Here is a 21,410-nt window from a genome sequence, read left to right on the forward strand (position 1 = left end):
CTGCTGAGTGAGGCAAGGGAGGAAATAGCAGGTGCGCTGGCAACTTTCAATTCTCCTCTGGCCACAGGAGAGGTGCCGGAGGACTGGAAGATAGCCCATATGTACAATTATTCAAGAAGGGAGGAAGGGATAAACCAGGAAACAAAAGGCCATTCAGTCTAACCCGAGTGGGGGAAACAATTGGAAGCATTCTGAGAGTCAGAATTAATCTGCATTTGGAAAAGCAAGGATTAATCAAGAACAGGCCATGTCTGACCAACTTGATTCAGTTTTTCAAAGAGGTGACCAGGTGTGTCGATGATGGAAATGCATTTGATGCAGTCTACTTGGACTTCAGCAAGGCTTTTGATAAGGTCCCACATGCAATTGGGCAGGACAAACAAGGCAAGGGAACACACAATAACCATCAGGACCCTGGGAAGCACCAAGGATCAGAGGGATCTTGGTCTGCATGGACACCGGTCCCTTAAGGTAGCAGGGCAGGTGGATACAGTGGTTAAGGTGGTATACTTGCCTTTATTAGCCAAAGCAAAGGGTTTAAGAGCAGGGAGGTCATGCTGGAACTGTATAAAACGTTGGTTAGGCCATAGCTAGAGCAGTGTGTGCAGTTCTGGAATCCACATTATAGGAGGGATGTGATAGCACTGGAAAGGGTGCAGAGATTTACCTAGATGTTGCCTGGGCAGGAGTGTTAGTTATGAAGAGAGATTGGATAGACTTGGATGGTTTTCCTTGGAGCAGAGGAGACTGAGGGGGGACATGATTGAGATGTATAAAATTGAGGGGTATAGAGTAGACAGAATAAACTTTTCCCCTTGGTGGAGGCAGAGACCCTCCTACCATTTAATAAGTATTTAGATGTGCACTTGCGATTCCAGTGCATACAAAGCTATGGGCAAAGTGCTAGAAAATGGGATTAGAATGGTTAGGTGGTTGTTTTTGACTGTCGCAGATGTGATGGGCCAAAGGGCCTTTTCTGTGCTGTATAATTATATGACTCTATGGTTTGGTCCCAGGAGAAGTGAAGGAATCTGCAAGATCCTGCGAGGTATAGAAGAACTCTTGGTGGGAAGAACAGTAGAATAGGGAGTGTCCTATCAGGATTTTGGGGTTTAAAGAATAAATGTTTACAAAATATTATTAAGTTAGTAACTCTTGCACAGTATTTATAAAAAATAAAAAAAAAGGGAAACATTTTGGCAAAATTCAGTCAATAACTAGGAGTTTAAAATTATTTTTAAAAGTTACTGGTCTCCCCCGAAATCATAAAACTTATATCAGAAGATGGAATTAGGTCCAACTCTCATGTGCCTCCACAAAACACATACATTACATTAACGCCACAATCCCGAGAAATTACTGGTTTGAAGTTACTTTCAAAATTACCATAAAGCCACTCCAACTTAAATGCTTACTTTTATGGAACATACCCTCCATCTCCCAAATCCCAGCTCTCCGTTTGCAATCATGGAGGCCCAGTAAAATGTGGAATTTAATGAGTCAAGATCTTCAGAACAGAAGGGTTGGGGGAAAGAAAGAACATTGGCAGAACAAAAAGGGAGGAGGGGGGGCGGGAAGCATGGTGGCACAGTGGGTTAGCCCTGCTGCCTCACGGTGCCGAGGTCCCCGGTTCAATCCCAGTTCTGGGTCACTGTCTGTGTGGAGTTTGCACATTCTCTCCGTGCTTGCGTGGGTTTCACACCCCCACAACCCAAAGATATGCAAGAGAGGTGGATTGACCACGCTAAATTGCCCCTTAATTGGAAAAAATGAATTGGGTACTCTAAATTTACTAAAAAAGAACAAAAAGGGGAAGAATAGAGGGTTAAATTGTCACTAATATTATTATTTTTAAAAAATAAATTTAGAGTACCCAATTCATTTTTTCCAATTATGGGGCAATTTAGCGTGGCCAATCCACCTAGCCTGCACATCTTTGGGTTGTGGGGCGAAACCCACGCAAACACGGGGAGAATGTGCAAACTCCACACGGAGAGTGACCCAGAGCCGGGATTGAACCTGGGACCTCGGCGCCGTGAGGCAGCAGAGCTAACCCACCCACTGCGCCACCGTGCTGCCCCACTAATAGTATTATTGTTACCGTAAAATGGTATCCTAAATATTGTGAAGCTAGGAAAACAACACACAATCTAAAAACGAATGGAGATAGTTGTGGAAATCATTGAAAAAGGAGAGGCATTGTGAAAATAACAATTAAAATTAGTTTTTGAAAGAAATTAGAGCCATGCTATGGAATCACCATCATCCTCCATGCTGAAAGCAGTTATCACATTCATTTTAGGAAGGGAAAGACAAGGAGAGACAAGTTTCAAAACAAAAGCAAAATAAACCAATTACAGTAATTTTACTGTCCTTACCCCATAAGCTACAATTAATGGCAGAACAATGTTGGTCAGAGGGAGATTTTTATGCAACATCTGGGCTACAGCCACTGTTATAAGAATCAACGCAGATTCCCTGCGAAGCTGCAAGAAAGAAGGTTTTATATTAATTACCATTCACCCAAGTGCCCACAGAAGTTCATACAAAATTTTACTACGGTTAAACCTTTTAAAGAATTGTAAACCAATAGGCATACTTCACCATAAAAAGTCAACATCTGAGAACTAAACAACTGGAAATGATTAAGAACATAGATACCTACAATTGGTTTCATTCCAGGGAGAAACAACCTGCCAATTGGTGCTGTACATGACCAATGAATAGCCCTTGCAGGTGTTATAGGTGTAGCACTGTAACTAGCCTGGAATATCTGAACCCGTCTCTGTGCCATTCAAAAGGGAAAAATCCTACAGCGAAATGTTGTCCTCCCGAATCCCCTAGGGAGCAGATTAGGATCTAGAAATAGTCTCACCTCTGGTTTTATGCCTCCAAAGTGAAAATTCAGGGAAAGGAAACCTAATGCAGGAAGCAGAAATTTTGCCTGAAATGATATTGATTGTCAATACATGGATGAACATTTATACTGCATCTTTTAGCCATAAGGGTCTCAGGCAGTGACGGAAGGTACTAGGACCATAATCAGATTGTAATAAACTGAAAGGAATGCTGGCCAACAATTCCAAACTTTATTAGGAGAAAAACAAATTATTTTCAACTAATTGGATTGCCCACATTATTTAGCTACTGTAGTCCTGGCAGGAGCCCTGGCACCCCTACCTACCATAGGTTGCCTGCCCCCAGGTATCTGAACTGATCCCTGTTGTGTCAGGAAACTGATGACAGGCTGGAAAATCTCAGTCCGCCTCCATTACGAACCTTGTTAAAGGCAGGTAGTGTCTCTATTTGGCTGTGTACCTTGTGGGGTCAGGCAGCCTGGTCAGGCCCTGAATGCGCCTCCCACAAACTGGCCGGCATTGTGAAATTGACATGTTGCTTGGTGCCATTATTTTTGGATCCTGTCTGCCTCGGTTCCTGATGCCAGCAGGGCCTGAAAGCTCTCCCCAAATCAAGTGCTAACTCAACAAGTACTCCAGATTCCTGGAGATAGTGACAGGCGAGAATATTATTTGCTGCAACTGGTGTTTTTCATTTACAAATCAAATTTGCCATTGAAACAATTAGGTGGAGGTTCAAACAACACAATGTATATTCACAACAGGATGGTGTGCAATAGACAACTCCACTTTAACAGACATTTAGCGCATTATGTGGAACTTCGGATGCAAGTTGTCACGATAACTACATGGCGGCACAGTGGTTAGCACTGCTGTCTCATAGCGCCAGGGACCCAGATCAGGGTTTGATTCCAGCCTTGGGCGACTGTGTGTGGAGTTTGTATGTTTTCATCATGTCTGCGTGGGTTTCCACCGGGTGCTCTGGATTCCTCCCAGTTAGGTGCCGGTTAGGTGGATTGGCATGCTAAAATTGTCCTTTAATGTCCAAAGATTAGGTGGGGTTGTGTTAAAGGAAAGGGGGAGTAGAGCGGAAAGAGTGCTCTTTCCAAAGGTCGGTTCAAACTCTAAGGGTCAAATTGCCCCCTTGTGCACTGTAGGGATCCTATGATGATGATGTAGTACAGCCCAAATTACTTTCTGGCATTTTGAACATTTTAAGGGATGCATGTTTTTAAAAGAAATACAAACAAAGACACTGAGCCAAAGATGGCCGAGAATGTAAAGTAACCACTTTCCACAAAGTTCTTGTGTGGATTATACTTAGTTCCGAGAGAGATCATGGAATGTAATGACAGTGATTTGAAAGATAGATAGAAAAATGCAAAAGACTGAATTTTAATCTCCAGTGGTTGTGAAGACAATGGAGGCAGATTGTCACATCTCAGCAGACATCCAAAACCTATCCCCTGATGATTTAGATCTCAATGCGAAAATGATCGGAGTTCAAAGAAAACTGTCTGGGACAAAATATATATTGTTCCCTTTTAAGAATACACGGAATTAGGATAAAAGGCTAACTGCAGACCTGATCTGTGTGTGCTGGGGTGTCAGTGTGTGAGACACAGAAACAACAAGGAGACAGCAGTCAGTCACCCCTGCAGGGGGGGGGGGGGGGGCACAGCTAATTCATCCTCAACCGGGGCATAACAAAATTGGGGTCCTATTCGGAAAGTTAACTATTTACGGGACCTCGAGCGGGGACCTGTCATAACAAAGCACACCATTATGATGTGTTGCAAACATAAACCAAAATCCTGTATGTAATTTCAGTCAAAGTACAGCACATCAGATGAAATTTGGGATTCATTATCCAAAAGATAACAGCCTATTTTAAATATCCACCATGTTGTAATGATTGTGGCTGCATTTACCAGCCTGCAGCTCATAGCTGTGGTTTTGTTTTCAGCAAAGTAGTATCCTGCTGTCTGCGTAACAATCTAATGCAGCTGCCCAGAAAGGAGTGCTCTGCACCTGTGCTTAGAGGCACCCTGAAAGCAAAATCTAATTATTTAAGACAGTGCAAGCTTCACAATTGAAGCATTTTACACAAGCAGGGATTCGCAGGAGGTTCTACTCCAGAGTAAGATCGAGCCCTGCCCCAGCACACACAATCCTTAAAAAAAAGTTTTTAGGTTTCTACAAGTCTTGACCTGTGTGCTCTTCCCTAAGGGAGAAAGGTCCTTGGCTCATTGGTTGGCTTCATCCGGAGCAGTCTTCTTGGTAGTTTTTGTTAGTGGTGGTTTGCCATTGCCTTCCAAGGGGCAGGGGGAGGAGGCCGGTCCCAAATCTACTGCAACCAGAATGGGACTCAATCCTAAGCTGTTGATGTTATTTCAAAACATATGCTTGCCATCCAACCAACCAACTGAGTTAAACGGCTCCACTCTAAACCAATAACACTGCATTTATTTACTGCTCACAGATCACTCCACAAAAATAATTTTAATATTGCAATAAATGTTGCTTATCTAATAGTGATTCTCAAAATAGTCCGAACTCAGAGGATCTACTGCAGTGGTGAATGGCCTGTGGCCTATCAGGGTTTTGAGTGCAGCCCACAATACATTTTGTTGAACATTGGCTCTCATCTGTGGGCACTCTTGTGGCCCACTCACAAGCCTAGGTTGCCCATCACTGATCTATTGTATTTAATTAATACAACCCTGCATAATATTTAGACAAAAGACCTGCACCTACCACAGATGAAAAGGTTTTGGGCAAACCCACTATTCCATTCTTCAGATCTTCAAGGATTGCTGTTGAAAGGACAGCCGTACTCTGATAAGAAATGGTTTTAAAAGTTGATATATTAATGGAGGAAATACTTTCTCGAACATAACATTAAAAACACAGCCTTGTGACCCAACTGTTAAAAACTTCTGAATAGATTCATATTGTAGCAATTAACACATGTTGCAAAATCAGCTCATCTCTGGGTGCTCCTTAGCTACGAAGTCTCAAAACAATAACAGTGTATTTGCACCAAAATGTTTCTGTGTAAAGTTGAAACCAGTTCACAAAAGGCGCTCAACATGAATGTCCATCAAATGAATTGGCCCCAAGTTGATACCAAGCCAAAGAAGGAAATCCCTCCAGGAATTATTACTCTGCTTTGTTCCAGGTTGGATTAGGCCCAAATACTAGATTCATGCTGCATTTTTACTATAAATGGAGCACTGGGGCAAAACATGTGCTCGCCACTGATGTTACATCTGTAGTCTGAATACATCCAAGTTGTCAACACAATCAAATTCACAATCATGGTGCAAATGGCACCAATATGCATCATTATTAACATTCTCTCCCAACAATATATTTATAGATTAGTAATAGTCACTCTTACAGGATACAATACAAATGTTCTTCAGCACACAATCCAGAGTGACAGTAAAAACTAACCCTTTTATTCAGGCCATTTAAATTTGTTATTAAACATAAACTTTGAAAAGTATATTGCACTACCCCACCATCTCGAATGCAACAATTTAATTGTTAACAGCCATTATGTTTTTCTTCTGAACCATATCGCAATGGGGGAATCTGAACCGAGGACACAGCTTCAGAATAAGGGGTCTTCCACGTAAGATGGAGTGAAGTGGAGAAATTTCTTCTCTCGGATGGTCACTGATCTTTGAAATTCTCTTTCCCAGAGAACAGCGCTGGTAATTGAATATATTCAACCAGAGAGTCGAAGGTTTTGGGGTAGAACAAAGGAGTTTTTAAAATTTAGAGTACCCAATTCATTTTTTCCAATTAAGAGGCAATTTAGCGTGGCCAATCCACCTACCCTGCACACATTAGTGATATTGGTGGTCATTACAATTGAGAGCTGACACTACTAGATGCTGTAGCCTAGCAGTAATCAAATAATTGCTTTGATTTAAAATTATGAAATAGGTTTCAGTACATCTGGTAATTTGTGAGCTAGAAAAACAGACTATGTAAAAACAAACTATTTCTCTGCAGTTATTGAGAGCACTGAATGCTTTGCTAGAGAATCATAGAATTCCTACAGTGCAGAAGGAGGCCATTCAGCCCATTGAGCCTGCACGACCCTCTGAAAGAGTACCCCATCCAGGCCCACTCCCCCACACATCCTTGGGCACTAAAGGGCAATTCAGAATGGCCAATCCACCCAACCTGCACATCTTTGGACTGTGGGAGGAAACTGGAGCACCCAAGAGGAAACCCATGCAGACCCGGGGAGAAAGTGCAATTTCCAGGCAGTCACCCAAGGCTGGAATTGAACCCGGGTTCCTGCCGTTGTGAGTCAGCAGTGCTAACCCAGGCCACCCTAATGATTAAGGATGGCCAACAAATAAATGCTGACCTAGTCACGTCCCATATGAAGTTAAAAATTGAGGCAAAAATCATTAAGAAAAGCAAATAAATGTTTAAAGCACAAAATGACACAGCAATATGTGGAAAGGAAAGACAATGTGATTTGTATGATAATATTGCAAGGAGCCAGAACAAACAAAATGGGCTGAGGAAACTCCTCTTGTGCTGTCTACTGTCTAGACATAGACATAGAATTTACAGTGCAGAAGGAGGCCATTCGGCCCATCGAGTCTGCACCGGCTCTTGGAAAGAGCACCCTACCGAAGGTCCAAACCTCCACCCTATCCCCATAACCCAGTAACCCCACCTAATCCCCATAACCCAGTAACCCCACCCTACGGGCAATTTTGGACACTATGGGCAATTTAGCATGGCCAATCCACCTAACCCGCACATCTTTGGACTGTGGGAGGAAACCGGAGAACCCGGAGGAAACCCACGCACACATGGGGAGAACGTGCAAACTCCGCACAGACAGTGACCCAAGCCGGAATCGAACCTGGGACCCTGGAGCTGTGAAGCAATTGTGCTAACCACCATGCTACCGTGCTGCCCCGTCTACTTCTACAGTTCCTATTCTGTGGTAATTTTTAATCTCCTCACACAATGACCTTCGATACACCCGTTTGTGTGAGAAATATTACACAAATGTAAGTTGACATTATACTCACTGTGGGTGCCCCTACCCTACATGGACTGCAGAATTCAAGACAGCTCATTGCCACCTTCTCAAGGGCAATTAGGGATGGGTATGAAATGCTGGCCTTGCCAGCGATACCTTCATCCCGTGAAAGAATAAAGAAAAACACAGATCAAATCATTTCACTTTCCTAAATTCCAGCAAGTTTGGGCTACTGGAAGTAACTTACGTTCACAAATACAGGTGGTGGCGCTGGGAGCACAATTTCTGACAACGTGAATGAATTGCAGTGAATTTGAATCAATCTGCTCCAGCAGTGAACCTGAACATGGGAGAAACATATTTACACATCATACCCCATCACACTAATCAGCGAAAAAAAAAAGTCAAACTGAAGCATTCGGGAGTTCAGGCTCCAAGTGCTAATGTGCAACTGTTATATTTAACAGAAGCAGGCCATTTAGCCCGTTCAACCCTATTCACAATTGACCTCATTGAATAATAGAAATGCAGCAACAATGGTGTGTAAATAAATACGGCAAATCGTGAAGTTCAGAGTATCTGAAGGACATTCCTATTCCCAACACTTGGGAGTTTGGCAGTAATATGGAAAAGAGAAAACGGCATCTGAATTTGTCAAATCTGTGATGGTAAAGACATCTAAGACGACAGAAAATAGGCCTCTCGGTCTGTGACCCCAATACAGCTTTGTCAGATCCCAGTACAGACACTGTCCGTGGTGCCAGTTTATTTAAATTGTTTGTGATTTCAATTTAAAAATTTGAATGGCAAGATCGGAATCAGTTCTTATAGCATAAAACAAAGGTCCAACTGATTCAAAACAAAATCAATTTAATCAGAGAATACATCCTAAAAGTTTATTCGGTTCCTGAAATAGCAAAACCAGTGTTCATGGATACAATTTTCTCTTCCAAGTCTAGGGCACCAGGTTTCAAATTAAACAAGCCCAAAATAGAACCCGTTTATGTCCATTTCACAGGCTAGCCTGAATGAAGGATTAAATTGTGTATATAGACATGGACAGGACGCAAGCCATGTAGTTACACAGCAAACCAGTCCAGCTGCCCATGCCACTCGAGCCTCCTACCATTTTACCTTGTCTAAATCTATTATAACTCTCTATTCCTTCTCCCTCGCATGCTCATCTAACGTCCCCTTAAACAGATCTTGATTATGTTTCAGTCACCCCCTGTGGCAGCAAGATCACAACTCTCAGGCCAAATAACGTCCTTCCAAATTCCCTACTGGATTTCTTGGTGACTATTTTATGTTGATGGCCTTTGGTTATGCTTTTCCCACAAGAAGAAACATTCTCTCTCCCTGTCCACTCTATCATAGCCTTTCGTAATTCTAAATTCACTATTCCACCCCGCCCCGACAACCCCAAAAGATCCAGCCTGTTCATCTATTCCTGAAAAACATTGAGATCATCCTTATATTCTCTGCACCCTCTCCAGTGCCTCTATATCCCTTCCTTTTTATAATATGGCAACCAGTGCTGCACACTGTATCAAACCTTGCTTAGACCACATTCCGAATACTATTTCAGCAGAACTTCCTCACTTCTCAACTTTATCCTCCAGAAATAAAGAAGATTGGCTTGGATTGCTTTTTCTATGGGCTTGCCATCCTGTGCTGGAATAATTTGTACGCAGTGGTCACTCTTCTCCCTCACCGAGACTCGCACGTTCCATCCAAGTGACCGCCTGCTTCTTCTGACCAAAACGTACTACCTCACATTTGTCTTAGAGCTTCATGTTCCAATTATTTACCCATTCTGGCAATTTACTACTGACCTCCTGTAATATGTTACAGCCCTCCTCCACCACACACCAACAATTTTCTGTCATCTGCCAATTTAGAAATCGTGTTTATGATTCCAAAATACAAAACGAAGACCAGCAATAATCCTAGCTGAACCTTGTGGAACCTACTGAGAGGGAATTTATACATTTGGCCCATCGAATCTGCACCAGCCCTGGGAAAGAGTGCCCTGGTTAGGCCCATGCCTCCACCTTATCCCCATAACCCAGTAACCCCATTTAATATTTTGGATACTAAGGGGCAATTTAGCATGGCCAATTCACCTAACCTGCACATCTTTGGACTGTGGGAGGAACCCGGAGGAAACTCACACAGACCCAAGGAGAAAGTGCAAACTCCGCAGTCACCCGAGGCCGGAATTGAACCCGGGTCCCTGGAGATGTGAAAATGCAGGTAACCAAGGGGCAGTCTGAGTTGGAGCAGCTTTTGAGGGAAATCAGAGGCTAGATCTTCAAAAAGGGAAGCCGAAATCCTGAACAACTGGGAACCAAGTAATCCAAGGGGCAGTCTGAGCTGGAGCGGCTTTTGAGGGAAATCAGAAGCTAGATCTTCAAAAAGGGAAGCTGAAATCCCTCAGGAGAAAGACAACATTTTTGTGACTCATTGTCTGGGTGAGTTTGCTGAGAAAATTGAGGGAATCTGACCTTCCCTGTGTCTGTCATTTAATGTGCAGTTTGTGGTGACTACAGTTTCCTGTGTATAACATAGATAGTGCTGACTGTTTGCTTGCAGATTTTTGTGTTTGTTTACAACTTTGGAAGCTTGCGGATTTATCTCGAAGTAACTACGGTTTTCAATTTCATCAACTTTGACAAAAAGAGGGGCGGCACAATGGCTAGCACCGCTGCCTACAGCACTGAGGACCCAGGTTCGATCCCGGCCCTGGGTCAGTGTGGAGTTTGAGCATTCTCCCAGTGTTCGTGTGGGTTTCACCCCCACAACCCAAAGATGGTCCAGCAGAGCGGGCAGAGAGGAGAGTGATTTTTGGAGGGGAGAGCTGGAAGGTAAGCTGAGTTTTTGATTTTTAAACTACATTTTTGGAGCTTTTTTTCTCTCAGAGCAGCAGGAAACCGGAAGTCGGCCGTGGGGAGACCTGGGAAGGTTTGTATTACCCAATAAATTTGAACGGTGAGGAAACCCGAGACACTACTCCCACCCTCCCTCCTCTAACCTTAAAAAAAAAACTCAGTGCTGTGAGCAGGTAAGCTATTTACTTTTTTCTTTCTTTCTCTTTTACTGGGAGACTAAGTAGGTGATGGCAGCTAGGGCAGTGGAATGTTCCTCCTGCAGAATGTTCGAGATAAGGGAGACCACCGTGTCCTTGCTGACTTCACCTGCGGAAAGTGCAGCCATCTCCAGCTCCTCACAGACCGTGTTAGGGAACTGGAGCTGGATGAACTGTGGATCATTCGGGAAGCTGAGGGGGTGATAGATAGAAGCTACAGGGACATAGTTACATCTGAGAACAAAGGTGGCTGGGTAACAGCCGGAGGTGGGAAGAGGAGGAAGCAGTCAGTGCAGGGATTCCCCCCTGACTTCCGGTTGCGGCGATGCATTGCTAAGCCACACGTTTCGGCAGCTCCTGTTCTAACGGACTTTTGGGCTCTTTTCGGGAGCCCCAACGGAAATTTTTCAGACCAAACCCAGTGTGGGGTGACGAAGGAAGGTGTCCTCCCAGGTGTGTATGGAGAGGACCAGTGGCAGTGGCCAGATTGCGAAGGATCCTCTGGAGCAGCGGCAGAGAAGGAAGAAGCAAGATGGCGGTGGATGGAGCCCAGACGACATGGGGCCCGGACCAGCAGGAATTCCTCCGACGGTGTGTGAAGGAATTAAAGAAGGAGGTGCTGGCGCCGATGTTATTGGCAATCGATGGGCTGAAAGAAACACAAAAAGCCCAGGCGATAGAGCTCCGTGGGGTGAAGGCAAAGGCAGCCGAAAACGAGGGTGACATACAGGGCCTTGTGGTAAAAATGGAGACGCATGAGGCGCTACACAAGAGGTGTATCGAAAGGCTCGAAGCCCTGGAGAACAGCTCGAGGAGGAAGAACCTCCGGATTCTAGGTCTCCCCGAAGGAATGGAGGGAGTTGACGTTGGGGCTTATGTGAGCACAATGCTCCATACGCTAATGGGAGCCGAGTCCCCCTCGGGCCCCTGGAGGTGGAAGGGGCTCACCGGGTCCTTGTGAGAAGACCAAAGGCTGGAGAACTACCAAGGACGATAGTGGTGAGATTTCACCGACAGAGAGGCTGTCTTGAGCTGGGCCAAGAAGGTACGGAGCAGCAGGTGGGAGAATCGGTGATACGAGTGTATCAGGACTGGAGCGCGGAGGTGGCGAGAAGGAGGGCGAGCTTTAATCGGGCCAAGGCGGTGCTTCACAGGAAGAAAATAAAATTTGGGATGCTGCAGCCGGCGCGATTGCACCAGGGCAAGCACTACTACTTCGAAACGGCGGATGAGGCATGGACCTTCATCCAAGAAGAGAAACTGGACTAGAACGGAGGGACTGATGTTTGGGGGGGGGGGGGGGGGGTTGATGCACAGAAGTGTAAATTGGGGAAGGGGAGGGTTATAGTATCGAAACGATAGACGGGGAATTTTTCTCCTCTTGTTGGGGGGGGGACACACGGAGAAATGTGGGCGCCGGTGGAAAAAGGGACTATGGGGGGGGGGGGGGGGGGAAATGGGGGAGCTGCGCCATAGGGGGTGGGGCCGATAGGAAAGCGCGGGGTTTTCCCCGCGCTATGGAGATGTGGCGGGAAGATAGGCGCAGGAAGGAAGAGTTCCACGCACAAGGGGGGTCAAGGAGAGAACGGGGGAAGCCGGGGTCAGTTAGAGTTAGCTGACTTTCGGAAGCATCATGGGGGGGGAATAACCATGCTAGATGGGGATCTAGCTGGGGGGTATCAACTGGGTTGCTGCTGCTGAGAGCGAGGGGGAGCTGGCAAGAGAAGAGGTGGTCGGGACGGGAAGGCGCCGCCTGGGGGATGGGTGGGTGCGCGGGACCCGGACCGGGGGGGGGGGGGGGGGGGGGGGGGGCAATCCGGCTGATCACGTGGAACGTGAGGCGCCTGAATGGGTCGATTAAGAGGGCCCGAGTGTTCGCGCACTTAAAAAGACTGAAGGCGGATGTAGTCATGCTTCAGGAGACGCATCTGAAGGTGGCGGATCAGGTTAGGTTAAGGAAAGGATGGGTGGGACAGGTGTTCCACTCAGGGTTGGACGCAAAAAATAGGGGGGTGGCGATATTGGTGGGGAAACGGGTGTCGTTCGAGGCTAGGAATATAGTGGTGGATAACGGGGGTAGATACGTGATGTGTGTGGTAGATTGCAGGGAAAGGAGGTCGTGCTGGTAAATGTATATGCCTCGAACTGGGATGACGCGGGATTTATGAAGCGGATGCTGGGACGTATCCCGGACCTGGAGGTGGGAAGCCTGGTAATTGGGGGGGGGGGGGGGGGGGATTTCAACACTGTGCTGGCTCCAGGGCTAGACCGGTCTAGATCCAGAACCGGAAGGCGGCCAGCAGCGGCCAAGGTGCTTAGGGGGTTCATGGAGCAAATGGGGGGAGTGGATCCGTGGAGATTTGCCAGGCCGTTGGCCAAAGTGTTCGCCTTTTTCTCCCATGTTCATAAGGTATACTCTCGAATAGATTTCTTTGTTTTGAGCAGGGCACTGATCTCGAAGGTGGCAGGAACGGAGTACTCAGCCAGAGCCGTTTCAGACCATGCCCCGCACTGGGTCGATCTGGAATTAGGAGAGGAGAGGGAGCAGGGCCCACTCTGGCGACTGGATGTGGGACTATTGGCGGATGAGGGGGTCTGTTAAAGGGTGCGGGGATGTATTGAGAGGTACCTGGAGGCCAATGACGACGGTGAGGTCCAGGTGGGGGTAGTATGGGAAGCGCTGAAGGCGGTGGTTAGGGGAGCGTTGATCTCCATTAGAGCTTACAAGGAGAAACAAGAGGGCAAAGAAAGGGAGAGATTAGTGGGGGAGATTTTGAGGGTGGATAAAAGATGTGCGGAGGCCCTGGACGAAGGACTATATAGAGAGAGGCGAAGACGTCAGACGGAGTTGGACCTGCTGACCACAGGAAAGGCAGAGGCACAGTGGAGGAAGGCACAGGGGATGAGATAGGAGTATGGGGAACAGGCGAGCCGGCTGCTGGCCCACCAACTTCGCAAGAGGATAGCGGCGAGGGAGATTGGGGGAGTCAGGGATGAAACGGGAACTACGGAGCGGAGAGCAGGGAAGGTAAATGAGGTGTTTAAGACCTTTTATGAGAGGCTATATGAGTCCCAACCCCCGGAGGGAAAAGAGGGAATGCAACAGTTTCTGGACCAACTAAGGTTCCCGAGGGTGGAGGAGCAGGAGGTGGCAGGTCTGGGGGCGCCAACGGAGGTGGATGAGGTGACTAAAGGGCTGGGGAATATTCAGGCAGGGAAGGCCCCGGGACCAGAAGGGTTCCCGGTGGAATTTTACAGGAAATATGTGGACTTGTTGGCCCCGCTGCTGGAGAGAACCTTTAACGAGGCCAGAGAAGGGGGGACTCTACCCCCGACAATGTCGGAGGCGACGATATCATTAATCCTGAAGCGGGATAAAGACCCGCTGCAATGCGGGTCATACAGGCCTATCTCACTCCTCAATGTAGACGCCAAGCTGCTGGCAAAAGTGCTGGCGACGAGGATCGAGGATTGTGTCCCGGGGGTGATGCATGAAGACCAGACAGGGTTTGTAAAGGGGAGACAACTGAATGTCAACGTGCGACGGCTGGTGATAATGATGCCCCCAGCGGAGGGGGAGGCAGAGATAGTGGTGGCGATGGATGCAGAGAAGACATTTGATAGGGTAGAGTGGGAGTATCTATGGGAGGTGTTGAGGAGGTTTGGGTTTGGGGAGGGGTTTGTCAGTTGGGTCAAATTCCTCTATGGGGCCCCAGTGGCAAGTGTAGTCACAAACCGGCAAAGACTGGAGTATTTTCGGTTACATAGGGGAACAAGGCAGGGGAGCCCCCTGCCCCCATTACGGCTCGTGTTGGCAATTGAACCACTGGCCATAGCGTGGAGAGACCCTAGGAAATGGAGGGGGGTGGTTAGAGGGGAAGAGGAACACCAAGTGTCACTCTACGCAGATGACCTACTCCTATATGTGGCGGATCCTGTAGAGGGGATGACAGAGGTTATGCAGATATTGAGGGAGTTTGGAGATTTTTCGGGATACAGGCTAAATATGGAGAAGAGTGAGCTTTTCGTAACCACCCTGGGGACCAGGGAAGAGGAATAGTCGCCCTGCCGTTAAGGAGAGTGGAAAGGAGCTACCGATATTTGGGGATCCAGGTAGCTAGGAGCTGGGGAACTCCACACAAACTTAATCTGACGCGGCTGGTGGAGCAGATGGAGGAGGATTTCAAGAGGTGGGATATGCTGCCGCTCTCACTGGCGGGCAGAGTGCAGGCGTTAAAAATGATGGTCCTCCGAAGGTTTCTTTTCATGTTTCAATGTCTCCCCATTCTGATCACGAAGGACTTTTTCAAGAAAATAGACAGGAGCGTTATGAGTTGTGTGTTGGCAGGGAAGACCCCGAGGGTAAGGAGGGGGTTGCTGCAGCGTAGCAGGGACAGAGGGGGACTGGCGTTGCCGAACCTGGACAACTACTACTGGGCCGCCAATGTGGCGATGGTTTGTAAGTGGATGAGGGAGGGAGAGGGGGCGGCGTGGAAGAGCCTGGAGATGGCGTCCTGTAAGGGAACGAGCCTAAAGGCGCTGGTGACGGCGCCGCTGCCGATCTCCCCGAAAAGGTATACCACAAACCCAGTGGTGGTGGCAACCCTAAGGATCTGGGGGCAGTGGAGGCGACACAGGGAGGGGGTGACGGGTACCTCGGTGTGGTCCCCGATCAGGAACAACCATAGATTTGTCCCAGGAAAGATGGACGGAGGGTTCCAGAGCTGGCAACGGGCAGGAATTAGGAGACGGAGGGATTTGTTTATTGACAGGACATTTGCGAGCCTGGGAGCGCTGGAGGAAAAGTATGAGTTGCCCCGGGGGATATCTTTAGATACATGCAAGTGAGGGCGTTTACGAGGCAACAGGTGAGGGAATTTCCACTGCTCCCGACACAGGGGATCCAAGATAGAGTGATTTCCGGGGTATGGGTCGGGGAGGGCAAAGTGTCCGAAATATATCAGGAGATGAGAGACGAGGGGGAGGCGCTGGTAGAGGAGCTGAAGGGAAAATGTGAAGAAGAGCTGGGGGAGGAGATTGAGGAGGGGCTGTGGGCTGATGCCCTAAGTAGGGTAAATTCCTTGTCCTCGTGTGCCAGGTTTAGCCTGATACAATTTAAGGTTCTACACAGAGCACATATGACGGGAGCAAGACTGAGCAGGTTCTTCGGAGTGGAGCACAGGTGCGGGAGGTGCTTCGGAAGCCCGGCGAACCACACACACACACACACACACACACACACATGTTCTGGTCGTGTCCGGCACTGGATGAGTACTGGAGGGGAGTGGCAAAGGTGATCTCAAAGGTGGTGAAGGTCCGGGTCGAGCCAGGCTGGGGGTTAGCTATATTTGGGGTAGCGGAAGAGCCGGGAGTGCAGGAGGCGAAAGAGGCCGATATTCTGGCCTTTGCGTCCCTGATAGCCCAGCGAAGGAGTGGAAGGAAGCGAAACCCCCCCCGGCGTGGAGGCCTGGATAAACGATATGGCAGGGTTCATAAAACTGGAACGAATGAAATTTGCGCTGAGAGGATCGGCTCAGGGGTTCTCCAGGCGGTGGCAACCGTTCCTTGACTATCTCGCGGAACGTTAAGGGAAAATAGATAGTCAGCAGCAGCCCAGGGGGGGGGGGGGGGGGGGGGGGGGGGCACTATTTTTTGTTACTTTGTTAGTTCACTATTTTATTTAAATAATGTTATTTATCAGCTATTGTGCTATTTTTATGTTGATTTGTAAAGTGGAAAAATTCTGTTTGAAAACTTTAATAAAATATATATTTTTAAAAAAGTGCTGTGGTTGTTCCTCTCAACAATAAGTATACCGCTTTGGATACTGTTGGGGGGGGGGGGGGATGATTACCTAGCAGGGGTAGGATGCAGTGACCGGGTCTCTGGCACAAGGTCCGGCTCTGGGGCGCAGAAGGGAAGGGGGGAAGATTAGGGAAGGGGGGAGATAAGGAGAGCACTAGTTATAGGGGACTCAATAGTTAGAGATACAGACAGGTGGTTCTGTCTGTGGGCACGGTTGAGACTCTCGGATGGTTTGTGCCTCCCGGGTGCCAGGGCCATGACGTCTCGGATCGTGTCTTCAGGATCCCTTTTTTTTAAATAAACATTTTATTGAGGTATTTTTGGGATAGAAACAACAAAATAGACAAGATACATGAAACCACAAACATAGGTAAACGGTTTTTGCACTTTCGTACAGGTCCCACCCTCATTACCCCCTGACTCTAACCTAAATTACCACCCCCCCCCCCCCCCCCCCCGGTCTGCTGACGATTAATTTCCTGCAAGGAAGTCGGCGAACGGTTGTCATGTCCGGTGAACCCTAACAGTGAACCTCTCAAGGCGAACTTAATTTTCTCCATACAGAGAAAGCTAGCCATGTCCGATAACCAGGTCCCCCAGTCGCCCCTCCTGAACCACAAACATCTCGCTCTTATCCAGGTTTAGCTTATACCCAGAAAACTGGCCGAATTCCCCTAAAATCTTCATGATTTCCTCCATCCCCTCTACTGGGTCCGAAACGTACAGAAGCAGATCATCCGCATAGAGCAAAACCCTGTGCTCCACTCCCCCCCGGACCAGTCCCCTCCAGCCCCTTGAAGCTCTCAGAGTGATTGCCAACGGCTCTATAGCCAGCGCAAACAACAGTGGGGAGAAGGGGCATCCCTGTCTCGTCCCCCAGTAGTCCGAAGTTGGTGTCTTCAGGATCCTTAAGGGGGAGGGGGAGCAGCCAGAAGTTGTGGTGCACATTGGTACCAACGACGTAGGTAGGAAAAGGGGAGTGGATGTAATAAACAAGTTTAGGGAGTTAGGCTGGAAGCTAAAAGCCAGGACAGACAGAGTTGTCATCTCTGGTATGTTGCCAGTGCCACGTGATAGCGAGGCTAGGAAAGGGAGAGAGTGCAGTTGAACACGTGGCTGCAGGAATGGTATAGGAGGGAGGGCTTCAGATATTTGGATAATTGAAGCGCATTCTGGGGAAGGTGGGACCTGTACAAGCAGGACGGGTTGCATCTGAACCAGAGGGGCACCGATATCTTGGGAGGGAGGTTTTCCAGTAGTCTTCGGGAGGGTTTAAACTAATTTGGCAGGGGAATGAGAACCGGATTTGTAGTCCAGCAACTAAGGTAGCCGATGTTCAGGACATCAAAGCGTGTCGTGAGGCAGTGGGGAAGGTAACACTGACAAAGGAGAGTACTTGCAGGCACGGAGATGGGTTGAAGTGTGTATACTTAAACGCAAGAAGTATCAGGAATAAGGTGGGTGAACTTAAGGCATGGATCGGTACTTGGGACTACGATGTTGTGGCCATCACAGAAACTTGGATAGAAGAGGGGCAGAAATGGTTGTTGGAGGTTTCTGGTTATAGATGTTTCAATAGGATTAGGGAGGGTGGTAAAAGAGGTGCGGGATGGCATTGTTAATTAGAGATAGTATAACAGCTAGAGAAAGGCAGTTCGAGGAGGATCTGCCCACTGAGGTAGTATGGGTGGAGGTCAGAAATAGGAAAGGAGCAGTCACCTTGTTGGGAGTTTTCTATAGGCCCCCCAATAGCAACAGAGATGTGGAGGAACAGATTGGGAAACAGATTTTGGAAAGGTGCAGAAGTCACAGGGTAGTAGTCATGGGTGACTTTAACTTCCCAAACATTGAGTGGAAACTCTATAGATCAAATAGTTTGGATGGGGTGGTGTTTGTGCAGTGCGTCCAGGAAGCTTTTCTAACACAGTATGTAGATTGTCCGACCAGAGGGGAGGTCATATGGATTTGGTACTTGGTAATGAACCAGGACAAGTGACAGATTTGTTAGTGGGCGAGCATTTTGGGGATAGTGACCACAATTCTGTGACTTTCACTTTAGTACTGGAGAGGGATAGGTGCGTGCAACAGGGCAATGTTTACAATTGGGGGAAGGGTAAATACGATGCTGTCAGACAAGAACTGAAGTGCATAAATTGGGAACATAGGCTGTCAGGGAAGGACACAATTGAAATGTGGAACTTGTTCAAGGAACAGATACCACGAGTCCTTGATATGTATTGTAGCCACCTAAAATGGCTGATTCCCGATTAATTTGGCCAAACCCCGATCTAAAATGGTGAACTGAAAAGGCTGATGGGAAAAGCAGCCAACAGGACACAAACGGACAGCTGCAGACAGAACAGGATATTCGACTCTGGGGAAGTCGGCCCAGAACCGATACCTGCAACCATTAGCAGCACATCAACCCACCCATCTGCAGTTTAATCGGCGATCCCCGGAAACAATTGCAACAAATTAGCAATTGAAAGCAGTGGCCGAGACAAAGAAAGGTGGACGACCACCCCCCGATCAAGGAATCACCCCATTATTGGAGCATATCGAACCAAGTGATTGGGACCAAGTCCAATCACTTGGAACCAGGGTCAAGGTCCGCCCCGAGAGGCGGGAAGCCCCTGGGAACTATAAGAGCAAGGGGCCAAGTTCAGATCGACCCTTCTCTTCCTGCTCGCAACCTTCGCAAGAACCATCGACAAGAAACCGCAAGTTTGACTCCAGCGATCGCTACCCGATAGAGACTCCTAGCCATCGACCTGTATCAGCCTTTAAATCCCGCAGGCTCAGACCAATTCGAAAGACCATTCATTTCCCTGACCTGGTGAGCCATTCCCAAAGTTAAGTATTGGCCTGTAGTGGTAGGTAGTAGTCTAGAAAGTAGGATTATTGTATAAGTATTTATTGCTGTATATAATAAATGATCGTTGATTTAACTCTTACTAAGCGGTGTGCTGCCTTATTAATCATAACTTGAACCACGTGGCGGTATCAGAAAGATACCTGGCGACTTGTGAGCAAAAGTGACGGAATTAGAGCTAATAAAACTAAGGCTAATAAGAGCAACAGTATGCCCCTGTCAGGCAGGGAAGAAATGGTCGAGTGAGGGAACCACGGTTGACAAGAGAGGTTGAATGTCTTGTTAAGAGGAAGAAGGAGACTTATGTAAGGCTGAGGAAACAAGGTTCAGACAGGGCGCTGGAGGGATACAAGATAGCCAGGAGGGAACTGAAGAAAGGGATTAGGAGAGCTAAGAGAGGGCATGAAAAATCTTTGGCGGGTAGGATCAAGGAAAACCCCAAGGCCTTTTACACACGTGAGAAATATGAGAATGACTAGAGCGAGGGTAGGTCCGATCAAGGTCAGTAACGGGAGATTGTGTATTGAGTCTGAAGAGATAGGTGGTGTCTTGAATGAGTACTTTTCTTCAGTATTTACGAATGAGAGGGGCCATATTGTTGGAGAGTACAGTGTGAAACAGACTGGTAAACTCGAGGAGATACTTGTTAGGAAAGAAGATGTGTTGGGCATTTTGAAAAACTTGGATAGACAAGTCCCCCGGGCCTGACTGGATATATCCAAGGATTCTATGGGAAGCAAGAGATGAAATTGCAGAGCCGTTGGCAATGATCTTTTCGTCCTCACTGTCAACAGGGGTGGTACCAGGAGATTGGAGAGTGGCGAATGTCGTGCCCCTGTTCAATAAAGGGAATAGGGATAACCCTGGGAATTACAGGCCAGTTAGTCTTACTTCGGTGGTAGGCAAAGTAATGGAAAGGGTAGGATTTCTGAGCACCTGGAATGACACTGCTTGATTAGGGATAGTCAGCACGGATTTGTGAGGGGTAGGTCTTGCCTTACAAGTCTTATTGAATTCTTTGAGGAGGTGACCAAGCATGTGGATGAAGGTAAAGCAGTGGATGTAGTTTATATGGATTTTAGCAAGGCATTTGATAAGGTTCCCCATGGTAGGCTTATGCAGAAAGTAAGGAGGCATGGGATAGTGGGAGATTTGGCCAGTTGGATAATGAACTGGCTAACCGATAAAAGTCAGAGAGTGGTGGTGGATGGCAAATATTCAGCCTGGAGCCCAGTTACCAGTGGTGTACCACAGGAATCAGTTCTGGGTCCTCTGCGGTTTGTGATTTCCATTAATGACTTGGATGAGGGAGTTGAAGGGTGGGTCAGTAAATTTGCAGACGATACGAAGATTGGTGGAGTTGTGGATAGTAAGGAGGGCTGTTGTCGGCTGCAAAGAGACATAGATGGGATGTAGAGCTGGGCTGAGAAATGGCAGATGGCAAATGGCAGACGTTAACCCTGAAAAGTGTGAGGTTGTCCATTTTGGAAGGACAAATATGAATGCGGAATACAGGGTTAACGGTAGGGTTCTTGGCAATGTGGAGGAGCAGAGAGATCTTGGGATCTATGTTCATAGATCTTTGAAAGTTGCCACTCAAGTGGATAGAGCTGTGAAGAAGGCCTATGGTTTGCTAGCGTTCATTAGCAGAGGGTTTGAATTTAAGAGCCGTGAGGTGATGATGCAGCTGTACAAAACTTTGGTAAGGCCACATTTGAAGTAGTGTGTGCAGTTCTAGTCGCCTCATTTTAGGAAGGATGTGGA

At 47.4% G+C, this 21,410-nt stretch overlaps 1 protein-coding gene across 10 annotated transcripts in view; it reads right to left on the reverse strand.

Moving 5' to 3' along the window:
- Nucleotides 1-21,410, reverse strand: part of LOC140394074 (uncharacterized) — a 139,515-nt gene that overhangs the window by 26,708 nt on the left and 91,397 nt on the right. For all 10 annotated transcript variants that reach the window (XM_072480893.1, XM_072480896.1, XM_072480899.1 and 7 more), the window contains exons 14-16: nucleotides 8,129-8,221; nucleotides 5,616-5,696; nucleotides 2,379-2,486 (exon numbers count right to left, since the gene is read on the reverse strand). In XM_072480893.1, the coding sequence (XP_072336994.1) occupies nucleotides 2,379-2,486; nucleotides 5,616-5,696; nucleotides 8,129-8,221 (282 nt within the window). The remainder of the gene's footprint in view (nucleotides 1-2,378; nucleotides 2,487-5,615; nucleotides 5,697-8,128; nucleotides 8,222-21,410) is intronic.

The sequence above is a fragment of the Scyliorhinus torazame genome, chromosome 17 (assembly GCF_047496885.1).
Source record: "Scyliorhinus torazame isolate Kashiwa2021f chromosome 17, sScyTor2.1, whole genome shotgun sequence".
Classification (NCBI taxonomy): Eukaryota; Metazoa; Chordata; class Chondrichthyes; order Carcharhiniformes; family Scyliorhinidae; genus Scyliorhinus; species Scyliorhinus torazame.